Source organism: Lipophrys pholis (assembly GCF_963383615.2).
Source record: "Lipophrys pholis genome assembly, chromosome: 8".
Classification (NCBI taxonomy): Eukaryota; Metazoa; Chordata; class Actinopteri; order Blenniiformes; family Blenniidae; genus Lipophrys; species Lipophrys pholis.
Window position 1 is genome coordinate 29,198,230 of NC_137630.1, and position 19,582 is coordinate 29,217,811.

General features: G+C 43.4%; 1 protein-coding gene across 1 annotated transcript; it reads right to left on the bottom strand.

Annotated features, from left to right (window-relative positions):
* Positions 1-3,586: 3,586 nt before the first annotated feature.
* rnd1b (Rho family GTPase 1b) lies at positions 3,587-14,466 on the bottom strand. Its single transcript, XM_080468636.1, has 5 exons — positions 14,203-14,466; positions 13,575-13,662; positions 7,112-7,221; positions 6,884-7,018; positions 3,587-6,379 (listed from the first exon to the last, which is right to left on the bottom strand). The coding sequence occupies exons 1-5, from the start codon at positions 14,320-14,322 to the stop codon at positions 6,134-6,136; spliced, it is 699 nt and encodes a 232-aa protein (XP_080324762.1). The 5' UTR covers positions 14,323-14,466; the 3' UTR covers positions 3,587-6,133.
* Positions 14,467-19,582: the final 5,116 nt, after the last annotated feature.

Sequence of the window (19,582 nt, forward strand, 5' to 3'; positions counted from 1 at the left end):
GATATTTCACTCAAATCCATGTGAGGTGGAGAACCGTCAAAGGAGAACTATTATTAGAAATAAATGTGTGTCTGTGAGGACAGAATCCAAACCTCTTTGAACGTGTGGAGGACAAATTTTAAGGAGACGCTGAGAGCGAGGAATTCAAAAAGAAGAATTGGAGTCCGTTTACACGACAAGGTTTTCAAATGGAAACACACAAAAAAAAAATGTTTTTGGAGCGTTTACGGAACGGTGCCCAGAACTTTTTCAGAACGGCTCCCAAGGTTGAAATTTTCCAAAATACGCTGACTCAGTCGTCGTGTAAACGGGGGGAACGCTGCTCCTGCGTTTGCGCACCACGGCCGTAGTAAAGAGTTTTTCTGCACATGCTCAGTAGATGGAAGTCAACAGCAATGTTTGCATCCAGTGTGTCATGATTTCCAGTCCATATTCTCCTGAGACTATAGTTTTACAGTTGACAGACACCTAGAACAGCGATCAAACCTCATCTACTGTCCATACGAATGTCTGTGTACTCCCATTGTTTATGTTTATGGCGTTTTGTTCTCTCCTTCCATGTGTGTGTGATTTCATTACAAAAAAACCCAACAAAACCCAATGGCACCCACTAGTGGCTCAACATGAAAACTACATAATTTTCAGTATTTCTACCATTTCCTTGTAAGCGGACATAATTTTCAGATATAAATGCAAAACTTTTAATGACGTAAAAAGGACATGTTTTCACTGGAAACGTTGTGTAAACGGAGCCTTTATCATCATGAATGTTTTTTTTTTAATTTTATTAAAGAAACTAAACCAATCTGATAAACAGAGTGATGTCTTTTCAGTGTAAAATAACAGCTCAATAAAGATACATAAATGATTTATTGTTGTCTTAACTTGCCAGTACATTTAAAACACAAAAACTGTTTTGATTTTTTTTTCTTCATGTTTTTATATTCATGTTTATAACAATGCCGTGATCACGTCCTGATAATCCGGTTACACGCCTGGTTTTTAGGAGCCAAACTGTTTGAATGGGAAGTCGACTGGCCGGGATGTTGTGGCCCTGCTCTGCACTGCGGCAGAGGCTGAGACTCTGGTGTCTGTGTGTCTCTCGGCCAGAGAGAGAGAGAGAGAGAGAGAGAGAGAGAGAGAGAGAGAGAGGAAGCAGACCGAGCACACACTGCAGGACTCCACATCTCATCACACCTCATCAGTAATCAAAGATTAGCACACACATCTGCACACAGCCGGGAGGTGGTTAAACAGTTTTAATTGAAGCCTTCGTGTGCACCTCTTCTTTTTCCATAAAGCAGGTATGAATGTGTCTGCACACAGATGAAGGGACAACTTACTCCTCAAACGTGCGTCTTGTGTTGTTGTGTCCTTGCGTGGTTATGCAAGGACTCAGAACATGACTTTAATATCACTCCACAGCTCTCAGCGATGCATAAATCCCTTCAGATCAGCCTGTACCTCTTACCACCGTCCACACCTGGAGGAAAACCGTCCAGTCCAGCACAGCACTGACACATCACTATATAATCCTATTTGTTCATCTGCTGGCTGCACAAACGGTCGAATCCAGACACAATATGCCCGAGGGTGGATATTTTAATAAAGTGGTTTATTTTTGTCACAACAAATTGCATTATTATTATTTTTTTTGCAATCCAGATTGATATTGTGATTACTTAAAACTGTGGGTGAATTAGACTGAATTCAATTTGCTTAATTGGCTCGATGTGGGTTAAATCTCTGCTCTCTCTGGCTTCGGTGCATGCCAACATACTAATCCCTGGTCGGAGTGACCCCGTGTTTGTGGAGGAGACAAAGAACTCCTTGACGGTGGCTGCGGATGGCAAAATACTAACAAAGCGGTCGGGCTGATGCCAAAAGCTGCCACTTCTTCCTAAACAAGGCCTGGAGATACGAAGCCACAGCTGAGTGGGCAATTGAACTCTCGGTGCCCGTCCAGATGTTGACCCAATTTACAACGACTAGCAGCGTATGTGGCCCATTTACATGTCCTCACGCCCAGTGTGTGTGTCTAAATGTGTACAATGTCAGCCGCTGCCTCAGGTGTCCCAGCTTTCGTTCCATAATTCACTTTGTTTTTTTGCACAAAATGAGCAAAAGGCTGAGCTGACCTCGGGTTCGATGTGACTAACCTACTTTTGTCTGAAGGTATTTGGATGAGCTCATTTTAGATGTTCAACACAATTACTGTGGGTTGTGTGTCCTCAGGGCGGGAGAAGGATTTCCTTGTAAGATGATCTGGAGTTCTCCCAACTCGTGGCGGAAAAGATTATCTGTGAACATCCAGATGATCTTTGCAGGATATTGTTTCTCTTTCTGATCCAGACCAGATTTTACTCAAACTAAAATTTGAAAGCTGCTTGTCGTGCCAAAAACCCAAACCCACCCGGTATTTTCTTTTTACGTGACTCTGTTTGGTTGGATCTCCTCATCGTCCTCACTCTGGAGAACCAACCGGATTATCAAAGTTGAATTCAGTTTGTGCATAAACCAAAAACTCTATAGCTTGACTGGAAAAAAAAAAAAAAATACAAAAAAAACCGCCAGAGTGACTTTCTCTGAAATCACTTGGCAAAGCTGATGAGCACAGTTTGAGTCTGTAGTACGAAGACGTGAGGCCACACGTGCTGGTTTGGTCTGCTAGCTTCACCGCTACACTTAATGGCGTCCGGCCAGTTTGAGACGCTTCTGCAGCTGTTAGCGGCCAGATGTGGCTGGTCTGAAGACATCTGGGCTTTATCTATCTTTTTTGAGCAGGGGTGTCAAACATGGATTCATTCAGGGGCGACATGCAGCCCAGTTTCATCTCGAGTGGGCTGGACTGGTTAAATAGTGCCATAAGAACCTTTAATTGTATATTTTCACACAAAAAAAACAGTTTCTACTGAAAATGACTAAAATCTCAACATAAAAGTCCATTTTAACAGACAGTGAAAAATGTCAAGAACTCTCTTGGAGTCACCCTGAAATCCTGGTTTTGAGACGAATGCTAATTTTCTTGCAACGATCAGCTCGGGTCTCAGTGTTGTGTCCGCTACTCTTACGAAATTTGCATTTTCTTTTGAAAGTTTTATACAATTTGCTTGGCGTCATAGTCAGAATGGAGCCTCACGCCGGCTGGTTTTGACCCACAGGCTTTATGTTCTACAATAATTTTGTTCATAATCACTGGGTATTGTAACATTCCTGGTTTCTTCATGCCAGTCAACATCATACATGTAAACTTTTGTAAATCCCCTCCCCTGACATATTTTGTCCTCTCAGCCTGTGATTATTCCTCCCCGCACAGCAACTACGATCAGATTGCAGATCAGAGACGGAGTAATGGAAGATGACAGTTATCCCCCATCCATTCCGATGTGAATTTGCTCCGTCCTTAATGAGACACGCACCGCATGCGTGCAGTAACACAGAGTCAGTTAGAGGGATTATTAGCACTGATAGAGTGGAAAAGATAAGCTCTGCACTTCCTGCAGAGATGATTGAAGAGATGGGTTACAGTAAACATCTGCTCGTCTTCACTGGGAGTGTGACGTAAAAAAAATGAAAGACAAAGAAGAATTTAAAGGTGCCAGACAGGGCAAGCTTTAATCAGCACAGCAATAAACGCAAAAAAAAAACAAAAACAAAATCCAAAATAGATTTTAAACAAGGGTTCATGTCAATTACAAAAAAGAAGGCAGATCATTACGAAATAAATATTCACATCAGCAACAACATTTCCATGTAACATCCTTCAGGATGCCTTGACTATAAAACAAAGAGACGGTATGTACAATCATACAGTTTCAATAGGACATGCTTAGGAGTTTGACTGCACCATTTTACCAAACACTGACTACAACACAAAGGCTGCATATTAACGGACATGGTCATCGAGGCGCCACCATCGCCACCAGGCCTGGCATCAGCTCCCTAATCCAAAGAAAAAACATCAAGAAATGTTCCAGAACGAGCTCAGAGGAGGAGCGCCGCCGCCGCAGTAATAAAGGATGTGCGGATGTCGTGAGCGAACCTCATCCGTCCGTACGGCCGACCCGGCTCTGAACTGTTGCTAGGCAATGCAGAGGAATTTGGTGTGCGACCATGGACTGGAAGTCTTTGTGCAAATCTCCACTCAAAAGTTGGTCCGCTGACCCGGGGCAGGCCACAGCTCCGCAAAGACACAACAACCGTTTCAAGACCGTTTCCAAACACAAACACGGGGGACTCACGCCATGCTATTAAATAGACAAAAATTACACACAAAACAAAAAGAGGAATGAAAAAATAGCTTTCTTTGGACAGGGCCAGCCTGTGCATTTTGACTACTTATTCTCCTTAGTTCCCAGGTTACACCCCCCCGCCCCGCCCCCACACACTAGCCCTTAATTCATAATAGTTCAGTGTTTTCGAAGTCTCTCGAGATACTCTCCTTGTATTCAGAACTATTTAGAAGTGACAGCAATGTGTGGCATCGTACCCGCTTGTTCTCTTCCGATTGATCGCACGACACCGTTATTGGTTATCCTGTATAACATGAACGGGGGGGGGGGGCAGGTAAACACAAATCAGCAGCCTTATTGTACAGCAGAGATGGTTTCGATCATTTTGAACACGTTGGCGCCGGAGAGCGCTCGCAGCGCGACAGTATTCACAAAGCTGCGTCTGTATTGCCACACAGGCGACCTTGCATGACGAGCTCTTAAATCATTATTGCTTTATGGTTAGAAGCACAGAGATCGATGCTGTATACACACGTAACCATGAAGCCAAAGATTTAAGCTCACAATAGCTTCCAGTTTTTGCTCCGTTTAGTAACTGGAACCTACAGTGAGTGCTGCTTATTGGAGGTCAATAGATTTAACGAGTGTGTGCAAAACAAAAAGTAGAGTCATCCTGGAGGAAGAGGTCGGGTTAGGAGTGCTACATTGGCTCGATGCAGATGCGAGAACTCCACAGGCATTTGACAGTAAACACAGTATTTGAAATCTCAATAACCCCCGGGAACAGGATATGAAAGGCATTTTTTTCCAAAACTGCATACAATTTTGAGACTCGCTGATAATCGGTCAACAACGAAATGCTACAAATGTTTTCTGGGAAAAAATAAACAAAAAAACACACCAGATCGTTGCATCGTATCTTTTAATGCTGGCATTAAAACGCCAGTTTCACAGAAAACCCCCCGAACAGCTCCACGCTGAGCCACGTACACGTCTGCTCCTGGTCACAACAAAAAGCATCTTTCCCCAATTATTAATCCCATCAGCAAAAAACAAAACAGAAACAAAACACACGTCTGGAGCAGTGGCAGCAGAGACACTGGAAGCACAGCTCGGCTTTCCATCGTGTCCTCGTGTCCGCAGTCATTTCCTCCTCCACGCTGAAAGCCTGCGGAGCAGCGCCGTCCAGAGCTGCTCAACCAGGCAGGTTGAGGCCAGTCTAGACCGTCGTCTGCACAGCATCTCGCCGCGGCTGAAACAGGAAGGACGGCTCTCGATGTAATGGCTCCCGCCTGGGGGTGGGCGGGCGGTGTTTGACCCGGCCCTCCCTATAATTCTCATCTCTATACTTGCGCCTGACAGGGGAACCACTAACGCGCCACATCGCACCTCAAACGCCCGGTGAGGACGACGTGCAGGATTACGATTAATTCCCGATAATCTCATGCTCGATTTCATTTTTGTACTTAGAAAAATATCCACTGAACTGTCTGAGAGGCTTTTACATTACAAGATTTAACGTCACGCGTTGCACATTTCCATTTGGGACTAAATCGACATGTGCCTATAGATATTAGAGTCAGACGGATGTAACACCATTGTAGTTGCATACTGTTTTACAGGTGACGGATGAACAGCTCGATGATCGAACCTCGACCGACGCCGTTGGTTCAAAAGCAAGATAAACGGTTGGAAAAATATGGATGTGCGCCGAAAGGTTCAGGAGCAAGTGGACAGCGGGGTGTCCACCTCTTCTGAGGGGTGTGTGGTTTCTGGGGGAGTGAGGGAAGGATTCAGCAGGCGGCCCTGATAAAACCATCGTGCCCACCCCCCCTTCCCCGAGACCAAAGAGGCGGGGGCTGGGGGTCGCATGTGAGGCCTGTAACCCAAGAGAGTCCCACTCACATGACCGAGCAGCTCTTGGCTTTCTCCTTCTTGAAGGTGGAGGAGAGCAGGTCTGACTTGCTGGGCAGGTGGAGCAGTCTTTTGGAGAGGCGGCGGGTGGGGCTGGGCTTGGGGAGGGGCTGCAGCTTGTTGATGCAGGCCATCGCTGCGGTGCGGAAAACACTGTGGATGCTTTTCTCCGAGGTGAACGCCGAGCACTCCAGGTAGGCCTCTGCGCCCAGCTGCTTGGCCATGGCAGAACCCTGCAGAGAACAGAGGGATGAAGAAACGCCTTTCCAGAATTGCTGATTTACCTTTTTGTTTTGTACCATGTACAGATGAATCGAGTATGGCAGGTCATAAACAGACTGTGGAAATGAGGAGGAAATGTCTTCTGGATTTCCAGGAAATGACCTATGACCTTGGAAAGTTAAGAATAAGCATTAAACAACCCAAGACATTCACTATGGCTGGCTGCCAAACATAATTACGTGAGCCAAAACTGACCCGCATGAGGCTCCAATACGGCCAAACCTACCAGCAAATGGTAGAAATTTCAAAGGAAACACGGATTAAAAAAAGAAAAGAAATTAATTTCTTAAAAGTAGCAGATACAACACTGAAACCTGAGCTGAGTGAGTTGGAAAACCATTAGAAAGGGAATTTTGCGTAATATGAGCCCTTTAAGTGTAGTTCTATCAGACTCACACCTGTTTTTGTTTCAAAGTTTTTCATGATTTTCTTGCATGTGTTTGTCATGTTTTTACCTGCTCGTAGGTGATGGGAGTTTGCTTCTGATTGGAGAGCTCCATCAGGGTGCAGACGTCTGTGCGGAGGTCGGTCTTACAGCCGATGAGCAGGATGCGTGTGCTCGGGCAGAAGTCCAGGATTTCGGTTTTCCACTGTGAACACAAACCGGCAAGTTCAGTGGCTCTGTTTTGTTTTGTTTTTTACCTTCTTTTCTCCAGGTGTAAAGAAAGACAGAAAATGTTTACCTTCTTCAGACTGCTGTCCACTGTGTCTGGACGGCTGATATCAAAACACAGTAAAACTGCGTCTGAGTCACTGTAGCAGAGAGGCCGCACGTTATCGTAGTACGGAGAACCTTAGTGGGTAAAGAAGAGAGGAACATTCGAGTTTACAAGCAAAATATGCAATCATCTTATGTCTTAGTCACTTTCAACTATTTATTATCACAAATGAATTTCATTTTCTCAAGAACAAGTGGGGCCTCTTGTACAGCTTTTGCATTTTTGTAAAAGTTAAACACACCTGTGGATTTATCAACTAATGTTGATTCTAAAACAAGTCAAAACAGACTTTTCACTGTGACCACAGCTTCCATTGATACTAAAGCCAATTAGCAAGTTTTCTTTGCTTGAATATTTTATGACGAACACATTTTCTCTTGGGTTTTTTGTACTTAATGTCAATCTGGCGACAGAACTGCCTGGGTTTTTTTTTTGTAGTTGCATGAGGGCTGCTGAAAACTTGAATTTCCCTCGGTATTTCTGAACTATCCGTCCATCCATCGTAAAATGTGTAAAAAAAATGAGGCACTGAACAATTCATTCATTCATTCAGATAATTTGATGTTAGAGATCTTGATTGTTGAGACCGAGTGTGAAAACACCAGCAGGAATCGAGTGTCGTCTCAACACTTTCCCGTTGCTGCTTGCTCTCATCTCCTTCCCTGGCCTTTCAGACGGACAGAAGACGACAATGGAGCACCAAATCCTCATTGATCTTCTCTTGCAGTAGATTACGCAAGTGGAACGGTAGAGCTCGGGGCGGGCAGATGCTCCCACTCATGCTCAGAATCCTTAAGTAAGCCCCCCCCCCCCCCTAAAAAAAACAAAAAAAAAAACGACTGCGCTCGGTGAACGATACCTCCGGTTTCTCCGTTACCACAGCAACAGCCTTGGAATCCTCCGTCTACATCAGGCTTCCCTCCCGCCTCCCAATAAAGACTCGACTGCCAATCAATCACAAACATCACAAACCCTCCCACCAACTGCTGGGGACATTCCTGTCCTCTGCAGCAGATTTGGGGGACCATAAACACACACATACACACACACAGAAGCAGCACATCTGATAACACACAGACTCACTATTTAAAATGTGACAGCAGCCAGAGGTGAAGCCGATCCGTTATCAGATGAAACACAAGAAGGGGGCCGCTCGCTGGGATTACCATATTTACTTTGCTCTGCGTGTGGATCCCGAGAGGGATTCGGTGTTCCCCTTATAGCTCCAGCTAACAAAAGTAGCCTGTGTAATCACTCATTACACATGTTACACAACCATCCTAATTGATTCATAGTGCAAAATAAACCCAACAACAATCCACGAGCGGGGGGGGGGGGGCATATGAAAAAGCTCACACAACCAGGATATGTGTATATATGAATCAGTTTCATGAATACTTAATGATTTTCCACATTATCAAAGGGTAAAACTGAATTTGCCAGCTGCTGGGTGCTGCCAGTGGAATAATGACAAGCTGTGATTAAATTCCTCAGGACTCGATGTCCTGAGGAAAGTAAACATGGCTGCAAAAGAACAAAGGGACACTGCTTTCGTATTCTAACTTGTTTCTACGCCTTTAGGAACAGAAAAGACGTTGTTGCAGTGTTAAAAGAAATTAGCTGAGAGGCAATGATTTACTATGGCCGTTTTGTTTTTGAACAGAACGATGACAGGATCACCACAAACAGCATCCACACACACAAAAAAAAACCCCATAATTTTGCATTTACTGACTGTGAAAATTGACCCACATTAAAATCCAGAACAATTATCACTACTGAGATGATGAGTCTGTGTGTGTGTGTGTGTGTGTGTGTATGGGGGGTTAGGAGTCAGAGTTGCAATAGAAATCTGAGGGGTTATCACACGGACGCAGCGGAGAAACGGGGTGTGATCCTGCATTAAATGGCCTCTGATCAAAATGCAGAAATCAATGAAAAGCTGCACTGGGGGTCCGAGAGCCGACAAATCAGTCACCCTGCCAAGATGGAGGGGATATCCAGGCATTCATTTTTTTCCCCCTCACTCAACCCCCACGTAAATCAATTTTATCTTCGGTTTTGAACAAAAGAGGCTTCAAGCTGAGCCTATACGTCTCACTTTTTTTTTTTTTAAAGAAATGACAGGAAGTTGCATCAGTGCGTAGATGATTGTTATTTGAAATGTTATTTTCATACAGCCGCGGGCCTGGCACCACTTTCCGACACTCCAGGATTCACATTCTAACCCCGGGAGGAAAAAGCTGCTCCTATTGTGGCGAGAAAAAGGAAGAAGAAAGAGAGGAGGAAAATCAGGAGCGTACCCCACTGAGGCACATCAAAAAGAGCCCTCCTATGCCATTAATCCCTCACCCCCTGCAGTCTGATATCACAGGGAACCAGTCACTGTCTCTTCCACTGACTTGGTCGTTCTTCTCTCCACTACAACGGACCAGAGTGCTTCGGATGGGTGGATCAATGCCCACGTAGAGCCCCAGCGTGACCCGGGAGCTTCCTTTCCCTCTCTACGACAGATGGAGGGTTTCAGAGGCATGAAGCATGGAGAGCGGCGCCGACCAACTGGGGGAATGGCAGCAAAAGAAAGCGGCATAAACCAAATTCTCGCGGCTGAGCTCCACTTCATCCGTCTTGATGGTGCTGTGCCCAGAGCCGAGCGTCGGCCTGGAAACTGGGCCAAAGAGTGGAAGTGGGCTTCACAGGCTGAGGCGGCGGGGCCTCCGTGTGGGGGAGGGTCCGCTATTCTGTGTGCATGTGGCGCTTAAATCAAGTCGGTGACGGAGCCCGTTCTCGTCATTAGCACTCCTCCCCTCGCAATGAGAACGCAGGGGTCAGACAGATTAATGACCCGGTGACGGGATGACTCACAGATTTTGGGATGAGAGCGGCCCTGCTCCTCCACCCACACTCAGCCCACCGGGAGCTGCTGCTGCTGTTGCTGCTGCTGCTGCTGCTGCTGCTGCTATGAGCTTCGCAGGCCAGCCAAGGAGAAGACAGAAAAAGAGCACACTACATTGCATCAGACAGTTGTTCCCTCGATTCACATCAGCCGGGCAGGACGAGCGCCGAGTCCCCCCCCCCCCCCCCGCCTGCAGGGAGGAGGAGGACGGCCCTTTGTTCCCGAGCATCGCCACATCTGAACCGTTAACAAGCTTTGGTTTGACACCGTCGGAGGTAATGACGCTCTGGAGCTCAAGTCAAACAACTGAGCCTTTGGAGAACGCAGCCGGTTGTCATTTTCTTAAACTCTTTCACAAAGTTACAAGAAAACTCCCAACAAGTCCTCATAAGAGTATAATCGCTCTGGGAAGCTTTTCCTTTTTTTTTTGCTTCTCATAAAAATCTATTCCCCTTTTATAGGGAAATCAATTATAGCTGGAAATGCAGAATTTTAACAACTAGTGTTGTTGGAGAATATTCTTTGAGATATAAAAGTAAAATAATATCATTGGAATTCTCAATCCAACAAGAAATTTCTTTAAATGTTCTAAATATGCATTAAAAATGTATACGACAGTGTAATAATGACCAAAATCACATTGTATAGTTAAAAAAAAAAGAATCTCTAAATGGGCTAAAAATGTCATTTGATGTCTTAAAAATGCTTCGACAATAATGCTGCTTCATTTAAATCACCACACGGTTCGATTGTCCTGTAAAATATGTGTTTTTATTTAAAAGTAATGCGTTCTGTAACTGTTGTGACCTTAAATTGGTTCGTTCTAATAAAAACATCTGGACCTGATCAACAACAGTTACTTGCCCTGCTAAAGGATGTAAGTGTTTAGAGGAAATAATCAACAGGTATAATGAATTAGTTCATCAAAAGTCAAGAATACTTGATGTGTTTATAATGACTGAACATGTCCAAGGTGGAGCCTGTCCTCGCCATGCTCAGCTGTGGTCAGTTAGATAAAGTTGTAAAGAAAATGCCCTTTAACTAAACCCTAAAAGTCCCACCAGGCTAAGTGGCTGTTAGAAATGACTCTTTTATAACCAGCTATATGGTTATCACCTCTCAAAGCCTTTCCTTTACAATTATACAAATTGTTTCATCAGCTTAAATGGACTTTGGGTTAATTCCAAATCAATCCAATTTATACATCATACAATAAAGTGATTACATATACAGGATCCTCTGAAACTTTCAGCAAGATCAGTGATCCTGAAATAAATTACTCGCGAACACCATAAGATTCATTATTTATGAGTTCCAGCCAGCGGACAGTGGACACTATCCCTGCACGTCCCATCAGATGGATTGATTTTAGCTGGTAAATCCATGATGAAGCAGGGAGAAGGAGCCGGTGATGAGGTCAGTCTAATCAATGGAGGGGAGCTGGGATAATGAGGAGACCCTCTCAGTGTGGCGGAGCCTCACAATCAGAGCAGGTTACAGTAAAGAGGAAGCCGGTCCCGTCGTCCATCACCGGGGGCCCGACCGGAGCAACGGCCAATAAAAGAGTCCACCGATAAACGGTGACGGGTGAATAAACCGTTCAGTTGAGCGAGGAGGGAAAAGTCTTCGAATGGGCGACTGTGGCTCAGGCCCTTGAGCAAGGCACTGAACCCCAGACTGCCCCCAGTGGATGGACTGGCCGCCTCCGCTGGCGTGTGAATGGGTGAACGTGATGAAGAGTGTCAGGCGCTGTGGGTTATTGCTGTCGCACAACTCTCAGGTGTGGGGCCACATTTTCAGACGTTTTTGATTTTCATTGACCAGAGTGCATAGTTTGGACTCTGGAAGACATCGAGATTGTCTCCTGTGTCACGTGGCCATACGCAATAGAGAGAGAGAGAGAGAGAGAGAGAGAGAGAGAGAGAGAGAGAGAGAGAGAGAGAGACAGACAGAAAGAGAAATACACAGACAGAAAGAGAAAGAGAGATGCAGAAAGAGAAAGAGAAAGACAGATGCAGAAAGAGAAAGAGAAAGACACAGACAGAAAGAGAAAGAGAAAGACACAGACAGAAAGAGAAAGACACAGACAGAAAGAGAAAGAGAGATGCAGAAAGAGAAAGAGAGATGCAGAAAGAGAAAGAGAAAGACAGACAGACAGAAAGAGAAAGAGAAAGACACAGACAGAAAGAGAAAGACAGATGCAGAAAGAGAAAGACAGACAGACAAAAGAGAGAAAGACCGACTCAGACAGAGAAAGATCTTTTCTTCTCTCTCACACAGACACTGACAAAGAAAGAAAGAAAGAAAATTTGAAGAAAGAAAAGAAAAACAGAGAGAAAGAGAAAGAAAGAGAGCGTGTCAGACAGTGGGTCAGTCAGTGGTCCTATCCAGTGCTAATCCCTGCTCCATGCTGTTTGAGTGGCGACCCGCGGCAGCATATGGAGGAAAATGCAGGTCACCAGAGTTTCTGAGCTCTTTTCTATCCGTCTGCTCTAGAAACCTTCCTGCTCGACAGGATGTCCCTCTCTCCGTTTGCCCATCATGCCTCGGCACCGAGCCCACGCCTGCTCTCCAGACCAAAAGGTCCAGTCTGGGATTAAAAAGAAAAAAAACCCACAGCATTTGTCCTGGGGAGGGAATTACACCGTTTCCCCCCTCCTGCTTTTGATTTGTGATGATGGAGGGGTAGAAATATGAGAACACACTAAACACTGCAGCGCCTCGTACAAGTGGGCCTCTTACGTAAAAAGGATTTGCTGGAACGCATATGCACAGGAGGCCGGCACACGGCGTGCTCGACGGCGGTGACCTTAGTGAGGCTGCAGACGCATCCAGCACGAGCGTGGACGAGAGGAATGTGGGCCGGAGAGAGGAGCCATTGTGCAGTGCAGCATGAAGGGAATCAAACAGGTGCTGCAGACCTGTGCTGGCAGGATTCAGGTCAGCACACCGAAAGGCGAATCTCCCCGGAGATCCACGATGACACATTGACCCTCTTTTTCACGCTCAGCGTAAATGAACATATGATGCAGGAAGTTAACGAGCCGAGCGGAATAATCTTCGTGTCTAGTTTGTTCATGGGGAGACCTGCTCTGCTATAAATGCTTTTTTTTTTTTTTTTTTTAATGTTTTTTTTTTTTTTTTTTTTTAATGTCTTTTTTTTTTTTTAAACCATTTGCAAAAAAAAATAAAAAATAAAAAATCACATCTGATCATGAGGAAATTTATAAAGCAACATTAGGAGATGATTAAAACTCAACAAGTGTTCAATCCTGAGCTGCTCCACACCAATATAGATGGAAACAAAGAGGCCAAGGAAAAGCCTACGTCTCACTATAGAACAGGACACAATGAAATCCAAGTGCAATGAAGCAATACTATCATCCACATACATTTTCAGGAATAATCACAAAGGAAAGACTCCCCCCATCCCCACCCCCACCACCACCACCCCATGCTGAGACTAATCCAGCATCCTTCAGGCAGAATCACAGACATGGAGGGAAAAAACAAAAAAAGGAGATGAGTTACCTGAAGTGTCCCACAGACTGAGCTCCACTCTCTGCTCCTCCAGCTCCAGACAGGCTGTGTAGTTTTCAAACACCGTGGGCACGTAGGTCTGTAACAGGGGCAATTAGCGAGGGGGGGGGGGGGGGGGGGGGGTAGTTATCAGCCAGGCAGCCACAGGTAATCAAACTTATCTACAAGTGCAAACTGAGCACTTCCATCTCAATGAAGAACAAAAAAAAAAAAAAGAAGAAAATGTTCCAATCAGTTTGAAAGATTCAGATTTCCAATCAATCATGTGAATCACTGCAGCTGCAGGAATATTCAGCACAGGCCGGTCAGCTCAGAAAAAAATGCGTAAAGGAAAAAAAAAAAAAACACGCGTTTTTATTGATCAAATCTTAACAAGCTTATGAAGTTATACATGTTCTGCCTAGATGATGAAAAATAAACCAAAAGAATGACATTTGAGGGGAAATGCGTACCCAAACTGTGACTGTCTGCAACATGCGCACCGTTTTCACTGCCATTTTTAACCATTTCATGAGAGCGCAGCACCACCACTGCCTCAAAATACACAAATGCTCTCTTATAAAAAAAAAGAATAAAATAAAAAATCCCATTCATTCCACGAGTATGATGCCTCACATACCTCTGGATAGCAATCCTTTGCAAGGACTTGCAACATCGCCGTTTTTCCGCATTGGACGTCTCCCACCAGAACCAGTTTACATCTCACCACCAGCGGCTGCGTATTTCTCCTCTCCTTCATCCTGCTACCGAGCCAGAGTTTTTCTTTCTCCTAAGCGGGGAATGCAAAAAAACCAAAAAGAGGCGAAAAAGCAGCTCAGAATCGGTCCCAGCGTGTCCGTGCGTCGCGGTGCTCGTCTCCCGGAGGATGTCCGCAGTTGATCTGATTGAATTTGCCACTGCGGCGCTTTATACGGGCGGAGCGCAGCCAATCAGAGCGCAGGAGGCTGAGGCGCACCGACATCCTCCAACATCCTCCACCGACCGCACAACTTCATGGCATCTGATAACAGATTCTGCACAAGACTGTGCTCATTCAACAGACTTCGCGCATAAATTGCGACATTAAAGTCATCAAACCCGAATTTACCAAATTAAAAGATCATATGTTTTTCCCTTCATAAAGAGTTTTAAGCAGAACTAATCACTATGAAATATGTTGCGAACAAACCTGTGGATTCATGCTTGATATTGACTTAACGATTCATTGATTGATTGAAATGTTCATCGTTGCAGCAGCAACAGAAATAAAAAGAATCCAAACAATAATATATAAAAAAAAACCGATAACATGAACAATGATATCGAAACAAGATGGTGACTGTATGTTACAATAATCTTGTCATTAATTGGATTGAAAGTTATTATTGCACAAAATCAATGAATGAATAATGTATTGGACATTAAAAAAAGTGCAGCGTCTCAAATTGTCGTGTGTGTGTGTGTGTGTGTGTGTGTGTGTGTGTGTGTGTGTGTGTGTGTGTGTGTGTGTGTGTGTGTGTGTGTGTGTGTGTGTGTTTCCAGAGCAGTGCTGGTTATAAAGTCTCATGGAGGACCCCCCCCCCATATATTTCAATCACATATATTTAAATTAAACAGTTGATTCATAATGACACAAACGTTTCTGGAACTCCAAATTCTGCAGAAAGCACCCTACAATCCCCCAAAGCTCATTTAATCCACGATAACATGTTAAAAACAGCTCAATTCTACACATATTATCCTAAACCTGATCAGAAACAGTGGCGTTAATCAGTAATTATCTCCTTCTGTCTTGATTAAATTGTCTCGACCTGCTGAATCATGTACTTACAGACTGAAGACAATGAGGCTTGTTGATTCATCACAACACTGATTGTTTACTTTAATCTGCACTTCAGTCACAAGTACTAGTTCCTCTTTTGCTTTTAACATATACATTCATTTAAATGTATCTGTATGAACAACCATCATAGAAAAGACACAGAGGTAGCCAGAAATAGATAGAAAGCAGGATTTACTATTCCAAAACATCTTCCAAAAAGGTCTGACCATGGACACGTATGTACAGCAGTGGTAGATTTCATCTCTGTCCAACGGTTTAGATTCAGGTCAGGAGTCATTAACGGCCACTTTCAAACAGCTGCACAGCATGATGATACCTCCACCATGCTTTCCTGGCTGCTGTCCCCTTTGGCCTCGGAGTGCTGCTGAGTGTTTTGCAGGCTACAGGCTGAAAACAGCACTCTATAGTTCCAGTTGCCTGAAGCTCTTCCCATGTCAATAAAGCAAACTATTTATTTATTTATTTTTGTCGACACGCTCTTCTCTCATTCAGGTTCTTGTGAAGTTCACATCCAATGGACCTCTGAATTCAGATATTTTTTTTATTTCTATTTTTATTATAGCAAATGAAAGGTAACAGATGCAAACAATCCTTTTACATGCTCATTAAGCAGAATGTATATTATTGCAGGATCTTGAGAAACTACTTAAAAAATATCCCCCCCCCAATCCTCACATTCCACCTGCACCTTGAGGGAAGCAGGTGACCCAGCCAATAAGAAGAGAACAATAATAATAATAATAATAATAATAATGATAATAATAATAATGATAATAATAATAATAACAACAACAAAAAAACAAAAGTTGAAAATAAAAGTATAAAAAAAATTAAGAATTGAGATGTTTGAATTTCAGTTGTGGGTTTACTTAGTTCCTTGATTCATTATAACAAGAGTATTTATACTGGATTACTTTCTGCTGCAAAATGTGTCTGTATTTATTTCAGAACCAACCACGCCCACTTCAGGAGGATTATATTTACAGGTGAAAGGTGTGACTTGTGCCACAGTAGTGTTTAGTAGTGTGACTTGTGGTGGGATGGTGTGACCCCCCCCCCCCCCCCCCCACCACCACCACCACCACCACCACCACCAAACCTCTGGAGACACAGAGGCACTGACTTTCACACCCTGAAGGTTATCACTGTATGGAAACAGCCGCTCATTGTTAGGAAAGGGGGAAATTAAAAGATAAAAGACTATTAAGTGGCTTACTTTGAGTCCGGCAGCTTTCTGCATTCACTTACTGTTGCCAATCAAAGCTTCCCGCTGTTGTTGCCCCCAGCAGGTCAAAGCAATTTGCCTTTGTTCACAAACAGCCGATATCAGTCACCGGCTCACACTGGGGCCTGTCTGTCTTTTATGGCCCAATATGTCACCTTGTCATCATACGACGGGTCCCCGATTGTTGGGGATGTGCCTCACTGCCGAGGTGGAAATATTTTATGGTGTTGTTAGCATTTCATTTTCATCAGCAGCAGTTTTTCAGAATTTATTCATGGCCCGTGACGGGAACATATTGTGATTATAAGTTCAGCTCCTCCCAATTAATGGTGTAGAGAAGTGCATCAGCGGAGCCATTTTTATTTGTGGTTAATTCATTTGTTTTCTATTTCAAAGAAAATTAATCAGGTGAAGCTTTTATTAGAGAGTAAATTATTTCACACAAGTGTCAGTTACAGTTAACCAAAGTGGAAAATAACGAATGTCTTCCATAAAGCATTATGACAACAGTTTCTGATTTATTCAAAAATATAGATAAATACAAGTTAAAATAACTAAATCATTCCATTCTAAATTGATTTCATATATGTAACATATCATATTTTAGTTTTTTACAGTGTTATGCATTTTTTTAAACATGTGAGCTGCAGGTTTTGTGCTTCTCGTGGTAATTTCATGTGATCTCCATCTGTTCGTCCGTCAGGAAATATTGAAGTCGAGATCTTTCATTGCTATAGTTTAGTATCCTGTAAGGATTTGTATTTTGCTTATATAGCAGTTTTTCACCTCTTGAGCGCTCCCCGAAGCACTTTACACTGTTAATCACATTCACCCATTCACAAACACACAGACACTCACACACATAAGGCTCAATCCGTCCATTGGGAGCAGTTTGTGGTTCAGTGTCTTGCTCAAGGACACTTGGACATATGGACAGAGGGAGATGGGAATCAAACCTGCAAGCTTCTGAATGAGAGGCAGCCACTCTTTAAATCGAGCCTCAACTCAGTAACAATAATGTCTTTGCACCTTCTCTGTGTTTGTTGTACTAATATTTTACCAAACTGGGAAAAATCATGTGAGGAATTTACACATGATTATCTTTATTCCATGAAACATTTCATTTTGTGAAGTTAAACAAACTTTGGTTGAATTCATTAAAAAGAAGTACTCATGTTATCGAGTTGGCCCAATGGAATTGTATTAATGTTTAAAGAAATACATTTAATCATGTGGAAATTCTTTCCACGATACAATTGAGGAAATTCTAAGTCTTAAAATTGAGTTTCTACTCAACAAAGTTTCCACATGAGACAAAAGATTCAAGTGAGTGAATCTTGAAACTCACCTCAGTTTAGAAAAGAGGAATTGATGTGTGTCATGTGTTTTTATCAAGTGAGGAAAACTTTGTTCTGTTGATTGGAAATATAAATATGAATTTAGACAGATGGAAAGAGTTTGGGAGGAAAGTTAAATATTATGAACTCTCTCTAACCTACACACACACACACACACACACACACACACACACACACACACACACACACACACACACACACACACACACACACACACACTGACAGGTGGCTGTGAATAATTATCAGGCATAAAGTGACACCTTCCAATATGGCTGACTGTCTGATGCTGCGGGGCGAGGAGGGGGACGCCGAGGAACGACAGACGACTTGGAGGAGGCTGATAACTGGCAGGCTGAAGCACTGACACTTTAAAGGCGTCACACCTCCATACATTTGGTGCCAGTGTTGCTAATTAACATCAACACCACGAGCGAGTGATGGCGGTCTGAGCACAACCTCAGGAAAACAGACAAAAGCTGAGTCAAGAAAGACTCTTTAGAAAGGACCGGGAGACGTCCTTATTGACACGACGTCGTCAGCAGATGGTGTTGTAACACCAGAATTTGTGACATTGAAAACCAACGCGCTAAATAGAAATTTGCACTTTTTTTTTTTTGCGACTGTGGATTTGAATGATTTGAGGCGAAGCGAGGAAGTGACATTAGGCCGCCCATCTGAAGAAATGCGGCATTACAAGCCCGGGACAGATGGTAAATGACGAGCACGCTCAGATTGAGGTGGTAATAATACGTCTTTTTGCAATAAACAGAGCACATGCTGAATTTAAAGCAGTGGCATGTTGGTCCATTTGTAGATGATTTGAGCAGATTGGTGTTTTGTAGCTCATCAAACAGCATCTGTGATGTGATGGTAGAGCGTTTCAGTCACAGGCCTCAGCTCTAATCTCTCCTCCTGAATATAACAATTCAAAGCCTGTTCATGAACCTCCTGGACATCTATTCCCAGATAAATGAGCAGAAATGTGTTTCTAAGTCAGTTTCTCCTGTTCTGGGATGATTTACCGCTTCCGGGATGTTCAGTTGGTCAGAATCGACTTAATGATTTGGATTCAAATGAACTCAAAGACATTTATTATGAAAGGGACTTTGTGCCCATTAAAACTGATTGTGACATAAAATAAGCCTGTAAATGTAAATTTGTCAGATAATAACATGTAGAATTCTGAAATTTACCTTTTCCCTGAACTGTGTGGAAATTTCATGTCCTTGTATTTGTGAAATGTTGTTTTCCTCCGGGTACCAGAACATGTATAATCGGTTCTATGGCCTCTTTGAATTACTTACGATGGACTGGCCTCTGTGTGTGACTCAGGGGGAGCAAACATTTTAGATTAGGGGCCACATTCAGCCCAACTTCATCCTGAGTGGGCCTGGCCGGTAAAAATAACCTTTCATTTTAAACTTTAAAGATTCTCTTCGTTGTGACGTTGAGTTTCTAAAAAGTCTATGTTTTTGCCAAATGTTTCACAATTAAATACAAAAATGACTTCAATCTCAACATAAAGACGATTTTAATGATACTTTCTGCTGCAAAATACAGTGAAATTTCCCCCCAAAAAACCATCTCTCATTGA

What these genes read in the sequence shown, in the direction of transcription:
- rnd1b (XM_080468636.1), bottom strand. Translation starts at nt 14,322, where the DNA reads ATGAAGGAGAGGAGAAATACGCAGCCGCTGGTGGTGAGATGTAAACTG. An exon ending in CAGTCTGTGGGACACTTCAG is followed by an intron (nt 7,222 to 13,574) that starts GTAACTCATCTC and finishes TTACCCACTAAG; the next exon opens with GTTCTCCGTACTACGATAAC. An exon ending in CTCCCATCACCTACGAGCAG is followed by an intron (nt 6,380 to 6,883) that starts GTAAAAACATGA and finishes TGTTCTCTGCAG; the next exon opens with GGTTCTGCCATGGCCAAGCA.